General features: G+C 30.4%; 3 protein-coding genes across 3 annotated transcripts in view; 2 read left to right on the top strand and 1 right to left on the bottom strand.

Annotated features, from left to right (window-relative positions):
* LOC125862136 (chlorophyll a-b binding protein 5, chloroplastic) overlaps positions 1-15,064 on the top strand; it is a 240,617-nt gene that overhangs the window by 54,692 nt on the left and 170,861 nt on the right. The window lies entirely within an intron of this gene.
* On the top strand, positions 1,096-6,655 carry LOC125862139 (reticulon-like protein B8). The gene is made up of 6 exons (XM_049542142.1): positions 1,096-1,220; positions 3,043-3,243; positions 3,324-3,504; positions 4,850-4,988; positions 5,563-5,632; positions 6,268-6,655. Exons 2-6 carry the CDS (start codon positions 3,060-3,062, stop codon positions 6,435-6,437), a joined length of 744 nt encoding a protein of 247 aa, XP_049398099.1. The 5' UTR covers positions 1,096-1,220; positions 3,043-3,059; the 3' UTR covers positions 6,438-6,655.
* On the bottom strand, positions 7,482-11,322 carry LOC125862148 (putative Myb family transcription factor At1g14600). The gene is made up of 5 exons (XM_049542154.1): positions 11,135-11,322; positions 10,290-10,366; positions 9,352-9,422; positions 8,802-8,901; positions 7,482-7,667 (listed from the first exon to the last, which is right to left on the bottom strand). The coding sequence occupies exons 1-5, from the start codon at positions 11,292-11,294 to the stop codon at positions 7,548-7,550; spliced, it is 528 nt and encodes a 175-aa protein (XP_049398111.1). The 5' UTR covers positions 11,295-11,322; the 3' UTR covers positions 7,482-7,547.

Below are 15,064 nucleotides of genomic sequence, written 5' to 3'. Positions count from 1 at the left end.
GGAATTGAGGTGACATATTGATTGGAATTTATATATATGTGTGTTTTTTTTGTTGAAAGTCGTTTAATTAATTTGAATTGACATTGGAAAGGATATATATACACTAGAATAAGAGTTTTTCCTATTGAAGCGAAAGGTTCTCTGACCTCATTTTTTGGTTACTCCATTCTTTAATATTGTGAGCTACTCCCTCAATCTCATTTTAACTGTCGTTTTAGTTTTTTTTTTCACTTTCATTAAGAATAATAATAAATATAAAGTACAGTTTACTTATAAGTTATTCTTTATTTATTAGATGTTTTTTAAAAACCGATAAATATTAAGGAGAATTAGTTCTTTAAAATTGACAATTTTGGTCTTCAAATTCATAGAAGTGATATTTATTTTGGGCTAAAATAACATTTAAAATGAGACGGATAAAATTAAACTTAAAAAGAAAGAGAACTGAGTCGTGGCAAGATTAAAATGACTTTTCCTCCAAAGGTCTTATGGATAAAATATCCATAATTCCACGTGATTCACACTTCATTTCCTTTTGTGAAATGAAATATGTGAGTATGTGGTCGAAATAAAAAATTTATACGAATATTGACGGATTCAGAATTTTCTATTAAGGATGTTTGAGATATAAAAATATCATGTTTGAGATCTACATAAATTTTGAACCTCTAAATTATTAAATCAATCTCTAATATTGTGTTTATGAGTTTCAAAAATGACAAATATACTTTTTTAAAAGAAAAAGAGAAAAAAACTTATATACCATGTAATTTTTATTCAAGACGAACCCTTTGATACCACTTGGTTCCGCCATTGTATAGGACCACCATAGCACATGTCTAATATTCTTTCGGATTTAATTAGAGTTCTGAATTTAAATATTTGAAATATATAGTTTGATATAGAATACTTCCTGGGACTCTATATTAAATAGGTATAAATTAATCAAATCAGTAAATTTTATATATATATCAAATCAATAAATGTTATATATACAAATTTATCATTAAATTATAATTATAATTAATTGATATGTATTTTATTATTTTAACCTTACGAGAATTAAAAGTGGGGGGTGGGGTGCGGGGTGCGTGAAGAAATTTCAAAATGACCAAAAACCCAAGAACATAATATCTTCTTGATTAAAAAAGACATATTTTTTATTTTCTTTGTTACTTTCTCCAGTTTTGAGTACTTTGGGTTTATAATTCTTGATAAAGGTTAGTCTTTTTTATTTACTCATTCATTTTCCCTTTTGGGTTTTTGATTTTATGGTTCTAGTGTTGTGATTTGTTCTTTACATTTTGTGTGTTAAGAAAATTGTGGAAAAAATAATTTGTGGGGTACCAACAAGATTCTTTGAAAAGTTCTAACTTTTGTAATGGAAATTGGTTAATTATGTTAGATAGTCAAAAAAGCTTAGATCTTTTTGATCTGTTCCCTAGGAAAAACTAGGATTAGTTAAGAATTGCCTAATAAAAAAGGTTTAAGTTATGAAGAAAATTGAACCAATATAAGTAGATTGGGGGTTGTAACCTAGGGTGTGGGGTAGTGGTTAATGAATTGGGTTGAGTACCATGAGGTCTCGGGTTTAAATCCCAACCGAGACGAAATACTAGGTGATTTGTTCCAATTTGTTGAAGCTTTGGTGGACAGAGTTATCTGGTATCTTTTGTTGTTAGTCAAGGTGCCATGGTTGGGGGTTGAGTGATAATTTGGTTGATATCTGTGATTTGAGTGTGTATACCTTTAGAAGTTTTATTTGAACTCTGATGAAATCTTTTGCTAGAAATCTTCTAATTTAAGTTCTTGTTTCTGCTTAGGTTTATCAGGTTTTCTCCTGCAAAGATCTTAGCTTTTTAGTAATGCATAAACTTGAGGAAAAAAAAAGATCTTCTTCTTTACACTGTATTTACGTTGTGTTACTTGAGCCGAGGGTCTTTCGGAAACAGTCTCTCTATCTCTACGAGGTAGGGTAAGGCTGCGTACACTGTACCCTCCCCAGACCCCACTTGACTTGTGGGAATACACTGGGTATGTTGTTGTTGTACACTATATTTTACCTTTTTTTGGGTTTTAGGGATTTTGGTTCTTTCTGAAAGATTGTTTCCTTTTAGTTTCTGTAGCATTTGTCGTTCTTTATCTCAGCGCCTTTTGATAAATTTTAGTGTACATATGAGGTCTTTGGTTCTATTGATATCTATATCAGTACCAAATGTCAAAGATACTTTAGTATTTTCATAATCTATATTCTAAAGTGGACTTCAGGGGCATAGGATACACTAATGAATATGGAAAAGACATTCTATGAACACAGAAACCTGAAAGACCTTTTACTTATTCATATCAAATATACCAATATTAGTGCTTAATTTCAGATTTTCTGCGTTCTGTTTTAGACAGAGGAGTACCATTTATCATAGCAAATAAGAATTCATGCTGTCTAAGCTAAGCAATAGAAACTGATTGTTAAGTGCTTTTGGAATGTGACTGGTCGTGCGATTTCATACAATCAGTAGATATCCTGTGTCATGTTTGGGGATTAATCTTGTATGACTTATTGCTTCACTGGAAGACACGGATTTTCTGATGACTTTTAGGCTTCTCTCCTTGCTGTGTGTGTGTTCATGTTTTTTTTGCGAACTTCTTAGTTTCCTTTTCGGGTTGCTCGGTTCTTTAATACTGTGAGCCACATCTGCTCCATTATTTCTTCTGAGGTACCTTTTTATTTTGTAATGCTAATATATGATTTGTGTTCTTGTTCAATATTTTACTACTTTGAGATATTACTTACCAAAAACTTATTTCTTTGGTTGTTGACGATGTTGCCCGGACTCTTCAAAAATATTGACAAGTGTGCGTTAAATCCTCCAAAGTAGTGCATTTTGGGAGGATCCAACATGGGTGTGACAACATTTTTGGAGAGTCCGAGCAACATGATTTACCAGTATTTGGTCTACATAAATCTTGCAGCTTTCCATAATGACTTTGTGTCGTGTGTTATTCTTCTGATGACTGACTTAGCTTCTTATGTGTCCAAAGAAAAAAGAAAGAACAAAATGCCGGAAGGAATAACAGCTGAGAATCTTTTGAACAACATCATGGACTCTATTTCTGAGGGTGAGCTGAAACATAAAGCTGCGTCATTCTTTCAAGAGGAAAGTGAAAGCTCTGTTAGTGCTCAATTCAATAGGCTATTTGGACGTCAAAAACCAATCCACCATTGTTTGGGTGGAGGCAAATGTACGGTAGTTTTATACATTATCGTCTTTATCTCGTTATGGCTGTATAGCAATATTGAATACGGTTGCTCGGATTTGTAGCTGCTGATAGCATGTTGTGGAGAAACAAGAAAATTTCAGCCGGCGTTTTAATCAGTGCTACAGCCATCTGGGTGCTATTCGAGTGGCTTAACTACAATTTTCTTTCACTCGTGTGCTTTGCTCTGTCCTTTGGTCTGATCGCGCAGTTTCTGTTGAAAAATGCTTCTGGGGTAATAAACAGGTAGCCTTTGTTATCTGTCACCATCTGTTGTTTATTATATTTCGGTGATCACGCTATTTTGTTGATGTTACTGTTCCTTGCCTCTATGTTCTACACTATGTCCCTATTAGTTTCCATGTTTTCTTCACTGCCATTTTTCCTTTTCATTATTTCTTTGATTTGCTTCACTTGAGCTGAGGGGGCCTCTCTACCTCCACGAGGTAGGGGTAAGGTCTGCGTACACTTTACCCTCCCCAGACTGCACTTCGTGGGATTTCATTGGGTATGTTGTTGTTGGTAATAAACAGGTAATAATAATGTCCGACATTGTCACATTGCATATAAATGCCTCCGTTGGGTTTTAATTTTAAAGCTTCAATATATCGTGTTACTTAACTCATCCAGTTAAGGTTTAGGTTGAATATTCACATTCTTTCACATATAGGATATTTCCTCCATGTCTGTTATTCTTTTTTCGTTTTTCTTCAATGATTCTTTTAAGGGAGAAAAGTAACCAGAGTTATTTATGTAATATTTCAGGTGCTATAAGCCTATGACAATGCGGTCTGCTTACATTGTATCACAAAATAAGAAGTCATTGCTATAAACTATAAAGTACTACACATTATTTTTCTCCTAACACTCAAAAGTGTTGAATATTCAAGGATATCAAAATAAAAGTTGCGAACAAATTGAATGCTGTCTCCCAAAGACTGTCCATTTTTTAGCAGCTAGTTGGTAATACTAACGTTTTTCTACCTAATAGATCCCTTTCTATTTATTGGTGTAGAACTTTATAAACATTATATCCAAGCACTATTAAATGTGACTCCCAATGCACCCAAGGGTGTGGCCTAGTGATTAATGAGGTGGGTTGATAAGGTCTCAGGTTCAAATCCCAATGGAGACAAATAAACACTAGGTGATTGCTTCTCATCTGTACTAGCCTTAGTGGACAGAGTTACCTAGTGGGTATCCCGTGGAATTAGTCGAGGTGCGTGCAAGTTGGCCTGCACACCACAGTTATCCAAAGAGAAAAGTGACTCCCAACATCAATTTGAACATGGTGCACCATACTATGTTTCTTTTTGATTTTTTTCATTTCTTTCCATTCGGGATGTGCTTTAATATATAACTCAAATTAGAATCAAGGCAGAGTGAAGTCTAACGTAGGACTGGCCTGAGTCATGGGTCTAGTTGGCAATACCTAATTCGGAATTTATCTGGCGTAAAAGACTCTGTGACCTGTAGTGGAGATTGTATATTTTCTAAAGCAATGTTCTCTTTCTGTCCTTTGTTGTTCTAATTTGTGTGCTATATCACATTCTTGAATCAAATTAATGGCAGTTACATTCTATGGCAACAGGTCTCCTACGGTTCCTCGTCTTGTCTTACCTGAAGACCTCTTCATCAATATTGCCAAGAGAATTGGCACTGAAATAAACCATGGTTTGCGCTTCCTTCAAGATGCTGCCTTGGGCGGTAATCTGAAACAATTCATAGTGGTATGCTTAAAGTCATTAACCATGCATATATATCATCAATTCTATTCAAAAGGATATGCTTACCGTAAAATAATAGAAAGTATGAAGTATTTGATTTGAATTATGTGGTCCTATTCCAAGTTACCTTTTTTTTTGCGGGCATTAATCTTGCAGACTTTCTTTGACTGTTGTAACCTTTTTATTTGTATCTTTTCCCTAGGTGAATTGTGACGTAACACGTAAGTATGAACTGTGTCCAATCATTGACCACCAGGCAATAGTTGCCAAGTGAGTTAGGTTTGCCTTCATAGGCTAATCGAGATAGGTTTTCCCTTTTAAACTCAATTCCGAGATCCCAAGACTTCTGCCATTGTTTGTTCAATATTATATACTTGCTAACTTATTTTCACGATCCCTAGTGATATTTTTGGACTAAGATTGATATGTTAGGCGAAAATTCTATGCTCTGATCACTAAATTTTCTTGCAGCTGTTTGACATCCCCCACCCCCCCTCACAAAAGACTGTTGCGGGTTGCCTGTCTCCCTGAAATTTCTTACTCTTCGTTTTCTTTAATGTATTCGGGTTTGTCTTAGGTTATACTGAGCTTGTGGGCTGCTGGTATGATAGGAAGCTGGTGCAACTTCTTGACTGTTCTGTATATTGGTAAGAGATCTCTCATTTCCATGATAGCATACTACCTTTCCTTCTTTGAGTGTCAAACCGGAAAGCATTTCATTACCCAGATAGCAATTTCATACTGATATGAAGCTGTCTAATATACGAATATAAACAACGTCACTTGTAGATACAAATAGGCAATTAATTTTCTCAGCATTTTGATGCGTCCTATGATATCACCTTAAACTCGTTATCTGGAACGTGTAAGACTACGAAAAGTAGAATAGAGTCCTTTGACTAACTTTATTTGCCGCCTTTGTAATGTCTTTGTTACTAGTTTTAACACAAACAGGATCAGATGTTTTAAAAGTAGTACTAATTAGTGTTGGAAATACAAGGCGGGCCCTTGATAATATCGTATGACACAAAGACGATGGAAGAGGGAGAAAGACATTAAGTTCAATCATATCATTAGAAAAATTCCGCTCTTACATTGCAAGATCACAAAAAGGGGTTTATATAAGTGTCAATAGAACTTCATCCCAACTAACTGGTATCGCCTCATACAGATGAAATTGCATCTCCATGATAGCATGATGTATGTTGTTGTTTTGCTGTTTTTATTACAAATATTAAAAGACGTTGTCTTGACTATACTTTGAATTTTGACTGTTTATAAGGTTTCATCGCTGCTCACACTCTTCCAGTGCTATACGAAAGATATGAAGATGAAGTTGATGGTTTCGTTTACAGTGCCCTCGATAAGCTTCAAGGCCATTACAAGAAGCTGGATTCTGGTGTCCTCAGCAGACTACCGCGAGGCAGCTTCAGGGGAAAGAAGGTTGAATAGATCTTCAATTACTGAACGTAATCTCGTGGAGAAAAAACATTAGCTTGTATGCAGAGATCAATTATGAAACTCGTATTCGTGCTTAGGCAACAAATTGCTGTATGTATGCTTAGGATTAATCGACGAGGTATTGAACCGTAGGTCACCTCGTTGTGTAAATGTTGCATGTACTTCGATTGATGTTTGGCATTTGAAAATAAATTGAGTTTTTGCAGAAAGTATATGTGAACGTCCCAGTGGTCAACGAAATGGGTTGATAACTATTTGGTTTCAAGTGATTTCTTCTCATTTGTTCTACCCTTGGCAGATAAAGTTACCTGGTAACTATTGTTGATATCCTGTGGAGTTAGTTAAGGTGTGGGCAAGTTGGCTCAGACACCACGGTTATGACAAAAAAGAAAAAAGTATGAATGGTAGTTTTTGAAGAAGTTGCATGTGTTGCACTGGGAATTTGGAATGACAAATGAGCTTTTTTGCTTATGGCTTTACTCAACATTCTTGTGGTAGTTGTATTAACATAGGTAAAATTGAATTCAGACTAAAATACAAAATTTCATATTAGTCTGTTTAAAAAAGAACGACATGTGTTTACATTTGAACTTTTAAACTTCTTATTGTATAGTCAATTGACATGTTCGTATAGCATCAAAAACTTCATAGGATGTTTAAAATCATAATTTTCAAAAATGCTTACTTCTTATTTTCTTAAATTTCGTGTCTAATTATATATTCTCACAAATTGAAATGTAAGGATGAGTGTTTGATTATTTCTTCAATTTGGTTCAAGTTCAACCTTTGTTATCTCTTAAATATTCTGGTCATGATCAAATCTCATCAGAAGCAAAAATACTAGGTGGTTTTTTTCCATCTATCCAAAGCTCGACACGTAAAGTACCCATCTAGCCTATGCTGGTGGTAGATAGCAAGTTAAGTCCCTTATAATATTAGTAAACGTATGTACATGTTGATTCGAACACCACAGTTGTAATTTATAGATGCTTAGTTGTATTATTATAATCCTAATGTACATAAACATAAGAAAAATGGTAAATATCAACTAGCTTTAATTCTATACTCACATAATTAATTAATTAACAATTAAAAAAATGATTAAGAGAGAGTTAAATCTAGGTTAATTTGAGTACTAGTTTCTCTATACTCATATTTTTCACCAGCATTATCTTCTTCTTCCTCCTTTGTCATTCCACTACTTAGACTTCCTTCTGCTTCCTGGAAATTAAAAAAAAAAACACTTTAAATATGCATAACATTTAACTTTTTTTTTGAAAACGCGGTGTGTAAAAGATATTTATACAATCAAATCATGACTAATTATAAAGTAATTATATCTGTTAGGATTTAATTTATATATGCTGACAATATACAAGTTTTATACTATCAATGTATGCATGTCTGTTTTTCCAATAACGTAATTCGACATACTTCACTAACATATATATTATTATTACGTATACTTTCAAAATATATATTACGTATCTTATCACTAATTAAGAATTCCCTACATATCTTACACTTAGATACTTGTATTTTGCTACCAGATACACAAAAATATGGAGAGAGATAAGCGAGACTAGGGAGAGAGGCGAGGGAAATTTGTATAGATACATGTGAATCACACTAGATACATGTTTTGTATGCATGTGGTCATGTGGAGTGACAGATACATGTGAATCACACTAGATACTTGTATTTGTATATATGTATGTGGAGTGACTCGCATGTATCTGGGATACCAGATACATGGGAGAGTGACGAGCAAGATTTACTATGTATCCCATATACATGTGAATCCACTTGGATACCATGTATCTAGAATAAATTACACCTAAATTTGACCACATGTTTTCGAGATACATGTATTTAGGCGTACATGGAGACACCAAAATTTGGTAAAATATGTAAAATTACAAACTAGAGTGTATCTAAGTAATTAGCTCTTAAACTAGTGGAATTAACATAAGTTTCTCATTATTTATAAGGCTACTTATCCCATTTTTACAAACAATTATCTGTAGTTGCCTTTTAAATAACCTAATAATAAAAAATTATTTTACATTAGCAATGTATATATTTATATTATACTTAAACTTCTCTATGATAAAACATTGCACGTTCTATCGCAAATTATGTGGATATATACATCATACATGTGTGACGATGTTTGATATGAAGTTTAAAATTAAATTATTTTTAAATAAAAAAGTATCACAATATTACTTTGGATCGATTAAAAATAAAAGTGTAACACATAAATTTGTAGGAAGGGAGTAATAGGTAACTTGATAAATATAATAACTAATCTACTGTTAAAATTCACAAATAATATTTTAGAAAATTATTTACCTGGTAATCATTATAATGTATATTTTCACCATTTTGGCATCCAGATTCTTTCTGTTTGCTGTTATTTTGAGCATGTTCTCCTAATATTTTTGACACATGCCTGAAAAAGGATGTAAAGATTAGGGGACGTCGGAGCTAGACTATCAGTTACAGGTTTGATCGAATTCAGTAATAGTGATGGATTGTCAGGATTTTCATTAATAAAATTCAAAATCGAAAGAAGTAAATATACAAGGAAGTCAAAGGAATTCAACACCTACTATATATACATAAAAAATAATTTGATCCTATATATGCAACATAATTTTTCGACGAATGTAACCTTCTACATTATTAAATGGAAATTACAACAACAAATAACAAAAAAAATTAGTATAATTCTGTAAGTGCGGTTTTAAGAGGGTAAGATATACTCTGTCTTAATATAATTAACCTTATTGTATGAGATAGAAAGGTTGTTTAATTTCCAGTGACCCTCGATAAACCCTCCTTATTTATTATTCCGGACTTGGAACCGACAATGTAAATGAGCTTAGATAAGAGTACTTACATTGGTGAAGACAAATTGAAATCTGGCATCACAACATGGAGGCTTGGATGCTCCCTCATGTTTCTATACATCTGATTTTCATAATTAATTATAATTAATTCAAATTGATGAACATAAAAATTAATAACTAATAAATAGTAATTAGACTTATTATAAAATCACAAAATAAGTAATAGTATCTTTTAATTTGAGTTATACAAATTTCATAAGAGACACAATATCGTTAACAAAAGATCACCATAGCTAGGTTCAAGAAAATTGTTGTTAATCCTATTTTTAGTAACGAATTAGTACAAAACATCGATGAATTATCAAAAAAGTTCATTTCGTGGCGATGTATTTAGCAATGAATTAGCGATGAATATTTTATTTTTATTTTATTTTTGTTGTAGTCAATCAATAATTTTATAACTTCTAGGGCTAGCATGATACATACCTAACCTAGTTATATATTTATTTAAATTAACATATTATGCAAAATTCATCCACTAATTTAATTAGATGTTTGGACCAATCTATATGTCTACATAGACCTAGCTCCAATAGGCATTATATATATTTACTTGAGTTTAATTTGTTGGGTAATTGGAATATTAGAGTTACTAATTAGAGTATCATTTCCATGTGCCATAATGGGTCCACAAGGTTTATAAGAAATTGAATTAAACTTTCGAAAAAAGAATCAGGCTCGTACATGATGAGTCAGATTCAAGATACAATGAAATAAATAAGAGCATATTCTCTCTGATACTTAAACTTTTAAAAAAATCGAAGCAATAACTACTTAAAACGTAAAGCTATATATGCAAGAATCAACCCTAAAACAAATATAAGCACTTTATAATAAAAATTTATAGCATCATTCGAGTAAATACAAAAACTTCACTAATTATTATTAGTTACTACTAACTAGCTTGGGTAAATTAGGTATATAGTACCTGGAGATGACTTTTAACATGAGAAATCTTCAATCCCTTTATGGCCATCATCTGCACAATTCTCTTTGGTGTTGCTTCTATAAAAATACAAGCAAAAAATAATAATCATTAATTCAAATAATCGAGGCAGATCTAGAGCAAATTCTATGTATTCAACTAATTAGTTATTATTTTTTACTGGAACACTCTCTCTATATATATATATAGAAAAGCGGACGAAGCGACTTTTATGCTATAAGTTCAACTGAATCAATATTTTTCAGATATGCGATAATTCATATACTTTTATATAGTAATAAATGGTGGATTCTGAACACATAATTGTATAAGTGCATGAGTTCATTGTTAAAACATTTCTAGGTTGTTTAAATTATGAATTTGTTGATTTGTGTACCTATATAAAAGAAAAATTAAGATATACACATATAATAATAAAATTATATCGATCAATCTAAACATAACTGTTATATTCTGAATTCATCTTTGCTAAATCCATGCAACCCCACCCCTCATTTTTTTTTAGGTTACTTCTAAATCCAAGAAAGAACACCAAAAGAATGAATTTCTTTTCTTTTTGAGAAAAACTTACTATTTCTTCCATCAAGATGTTCAATAACATATAATCTACTGAATGTGTACATATAATAAACTTCAGAATTCATAAAATTCAAATCCTGAATTTGCTTCTACGACTAATTAATTAATAACACCCTTCTAGTTTTCTATTGATTAAAAACCACATGAGATTTTCAAGAATTTCTTTGCTTATTATTATAGAATATAATTTTAAAAAAAAAACTATATTCTAAATTATTATGATGTTTTTATTGAAAAAAAGAACTTACTATTTCTTCCACCAAGATTTTGAACAGATTGAATAAAGAGATGATGAAGTTGTGGAGTCCATCTTAAACGTGGAGCTAATGATTTCTTGTATTTTCTAACTTCCTTCATTTTTTTGAATTTTCTCATCATTTCTTGTGACATTAAGAATCTTTCCATCATCTCAAAACCATATACTATAACATGAATTTATATATATAGATATATTATATATGTTGTGTAAAACAATAGTAGGAAAGAACATATATATATATATATATATATATATATAGGAGGGGTATGAGATTATGGACTTTCTTGGTTTGTGTGGACTTTAGGAAACATCCTCTAATTCCCTGTCATTTCCATCTTGAATTTCCCTCACAAGAAAAAAAACAAAAAAATTGAAAAAGAAAACAGATAAAAAAAAGCCCTACAATGGGAATAATAATAATAATAACAATAATAAATTCTTTGTAAAATGACTTTGTCAAATGGTTATTTATAAATTATAATGGATTGCATGTGTAACGAGTGGCGGAATACGTGAGTACTAACTTATTTCAAGCATCTAAAACCATTCGGCTACAACAACTCATTATGTTAAGGATGTTCAAAATATGTTATTTAATTATTTTGTATATCACTATAATTATATACACAATATTATTTTTTTCCGACGAAGGGTGTCCAATTAGACACCTAGCTATGCCACTGTGTGTAACCCTTTTTTCTATTTCTCATATGATGTCTGATATTCGTTTTGAAATATCGACTAGAAGTATTTTTTTTAAATAATAATTATTGCTCAAAAGTATCTTTTTAATAAATTTATTATTAACCAAATAGAAACCACTTTTCACCAAAAGCACTTAAAAAACACTTTTCAAAATAGGTTAATTTTAAAATTTTGATTGAACAAACTTCATATTGTGTACGTAACGCCCATTATAAAAGTGGGAACACTCCACTACTAGTGTCTCTTTTTTTTTTAAAAAGGCTCAAACTCAAGACTTTTAATTGAAGAGTAAATTTTTTTTATCGATTACAACTTCATCCCATCACAAATTTTGATGATTCATATGTATAAACCCTACTATATATATTTATATACTCAATTAAATTGCACGGTCAACAATATAAAAATTTCTTTACGATGACAATATATGATAAGTAATATTATACCTTATTTCGCAAGAGGTAAAATAAAAATTATAATGCAATCATAATTTTCTTGATCTCGAAAAGAAATTTGTCAAATAAATTTAATAAATATCTAATTTAACCCTATAAACCTATACATTTAAGAATTACAATTGGCATAAATCCCAAACTATACATTAACTTTAAACATGGTATTTAAGGATTGCTTTTAATAGTCTAATTAATTTGTGTAACTTTTTTCTTTTAAAAAATCATAATTTATGTTTGATGCCATAAAAACTATTACTACGATATTAAATGTATATCGTACAGTTTAGGCACGATAATTAATAAATGATTGCATATAGAAAACTAACTACAATTGGTGTCATCTAATTTTGCTGTTATATATTTTTTAAAAAATATTGCTAATTTTTCGTTAAATAAATCGTAGCTAACATAACATTTTTGTTATTTCATCACTAATCGTCATTCGTTAAAGAATTAGTGATGCACTACTAAAAAATATGAGTTAAAATTTGTGACTAATCTTATATAGCAACAAATCATAATCAAAATAACAATAACATCAATTTCAGCATAATTTTATAAATGAAATTTAAGAAACAAATACAATAGAAAAACTATATTCGATCGACTTTCAGCTCTAACGGAAATTATTTTTTCATTGATGAGTATATATTAATATATAAATTTTAAATTAATTAATTAAAAAATGGAAAGTCAAAGGTTTGAACCAAAAAAAAAAGTGTTATTTATTTTCTCTTCCTATTAAATACTATTTTTTTAACCTAAGCTAAAGTCTCAAAATTCTCATGTCAAAAAAAGGCGGTGCCTACTTTTGTTTTAATTTCAACAGTAAACCAAATTCAATGTAACCCTAGAATTTCATGAAAGCAATATATACTATATCTTTATTTATTTATTTTGCTAAAAGTAAGAATAGAAAATAAAAATAAATAAAAAAGAAAGAAGAAGTTCATTTGATATTCATATATATAGGTGCATAATTGTCTACCTAATAAAGGGTATCTAGGTTTGTTAGGTTCCACTTAATACTAATTAAACTTACATTTGGTTTCACATTTGTTCTCTCTTTACTATTTTCTCGGTTTTAAAATAAGTGTTATTTTAATTTTAAAAAAATTATTACTACACAAGTCTTTAGGAATTCAAGACAAAAACTTGTTTATATGTTTTTCCAGCTATATCTTTATATATACTTCATTCTTAATAATATTTAACTTTTTAGAGACATTTATTAAATAAGGCGATTTAATAAACTATACATTGTGTTTATTGATTTCTTAATGAACGTGATTTTTGCTAAGGGTAACACTTATTTTTGGAAGGAGGGGGCTCGCTAGAATCAAATTATACATTAAGAATATGGTAGAAATATATACATTCTTAATTTAATATGTCATGTTTAAATGTTGTGTGATGTTCATGATAGAGGGCGGGTTGATTAACAGGTTGAAAAGAATACTTATCAGATATAGCACAAGTTCACACGGTACAAGCAATTTTAGACTCAATGAATAGTGTAGCTCGAGGGGAGCAAATCTATGAGATTTGATGGGGCAAAGCGGACAATACGTGTCATGAGCTTGGATTATAATAACATATTGAGAATGAACAAAACTACTCCCTTTGGAAATTCGTCAAAAATCAGGAGATTTCCTATGAAAAGCCTATCAAAAACATTTTCAACAAGCAAATTTCTGAGTGATTTCTAATGAAAATTTCGTTACAAAAATCATGTTTTTTATTGAAGTTATGAACCGCGCACTTTACTCTTTCGGTGAATATATCCAATGTGAATTCTAATTAATTAGAAATATTTAAATGCCATATAATGAAAGGCCAATCTGATGTACAAAAAATATTCCGCGTTAATAAGGTTTGGTGAAACATAAAATACTAAAATGAAAGACATTCTAATTTTTATTTTTTTTGGCTGTTTTCCCTTAGAGGACTTGGAAACAAATACAAAATAAATATATCTAAATTAGGATTTCAATTCGTTGAATAAAGTTACAAATTATAAAAAACAATACATGAGATTTATTGTTAGAGGGGAAAACTATATAATATAGGTATTCAAATGCAACATAGCAATTAATCAACAAATGTTTTCGTTGGAATTGAACAATTCTTTCAAAATGAATATATATATATAAAAGTTAAAAATTAGAAAATAATAAGTCAAAAAAGTTGGCAACAGGGAGAAACTATATGTTATAGCCAAGGGCAAACACGTATGTAGAGTCGAAGGTTCTGGTTTGGCAAAATCTCGTAACTTTGACTTCAAATTTTATATTCATTTAAAATTATTTATTTAAAATTAAATAACTTTAATTTAAGAAATTAAGAATCAGAACTCGTAAATTTCAAATTATCAATCTATTATGACTCAAAGAGATTTAAATAACTTAATCGGATAACTTACTTTAGCACTAAAACTACACGGTTTAAAACTATCTTTTCATATTTTAGCATCTCATGATAATTTTAGGATCACAAAATCTAATAACCATTTATTTGGTATCTTATATACTCATATATTTAGCTTAAAATTAAATTACAAGATTTTAAAAAAGATATATTTTTTTTCAATATTGTGTATCAGTCAAATGAGGACACGACACTAAACTAAGAAATTACTACAAACTTATTAATGTGAAAAGTGTCTTTATTTTTTAATATATAGTACCACACTATGTCTATTTTTTATTTTCTCCCTTTTTGAATGAACTTACGTAGAAATCCCATGCAAGTAATAGAGA

This window comes from Solanum stenotomum, chromosome 4 (assembly GCF_019186545.1).
Source record: "Solanum stenotomum isolate F172 chromosome 4, ASM1918654v1, whole genome shotgun sequence".
NCBI classification, from domain to species: Eukaryota; Viridiplantae; Streptophyta; class Magnoliopsida; order Solanales; family Solanaceae; genus Solanum; species Solanum stenotomum.
The sequence above is the reverse complement of the archived record's forward strand: the minus strand, read 5'-3'. Positions and strand labels throughout refer to the sequence as shown.

What these genes read in the sequence shown, in the direction of transcription:
- LOC125862139 (XM_049542142.1), top strand. Translation starts at nt 3,060, where the DNA reads ATGCCGGAAGGAATAACAGCTGAGAATCTTTTGAACAACATCATGGAC. An exon ending in TTGTTTGGGTGGAGGCAAAT is followed by an intron (nt 3,244 to 3,323) that starts GTACGGTAGTTT and finishes TCGGATTTGTAG; the next exon opens with CTGCTGATAGCATGTTGTGG. An exon ending in GCTTCTGGGGTAATAAACAG is followed by an intron (nt 3,505 to 4,849) that starts GTAGCCTTTGTT and finishes CTATGGCAACAG; the next exon opens with GTCTCCTACGGTTCCTCGTC.
- LOC125862148 (XM_049542154.1), bottom strand. Translation starts at nt 11,294, where the DNA reads ATGATGGAAAGATTCTTAATGTCACAAGAAATGATGAGAAAATTCAAA. An exon ending in AAATCTTGGTGGAAGAAATA is followed by an intron (nt 10,367 to 11,134) that starts GTAAGTTCTTTT and finishes GTATTTTTATAG; the next exon opens with AAGCAACACCAAAGAGAATT. An exon ending in TTCAATTTGTCTTCACCAAT is followed by an intron (nt 8,902 to 9,351) that starts GTAAGTACTCTT and finishes ATCCTTTTTCAG; the next exon opens with GCATGTGTCAAAAATATTAG.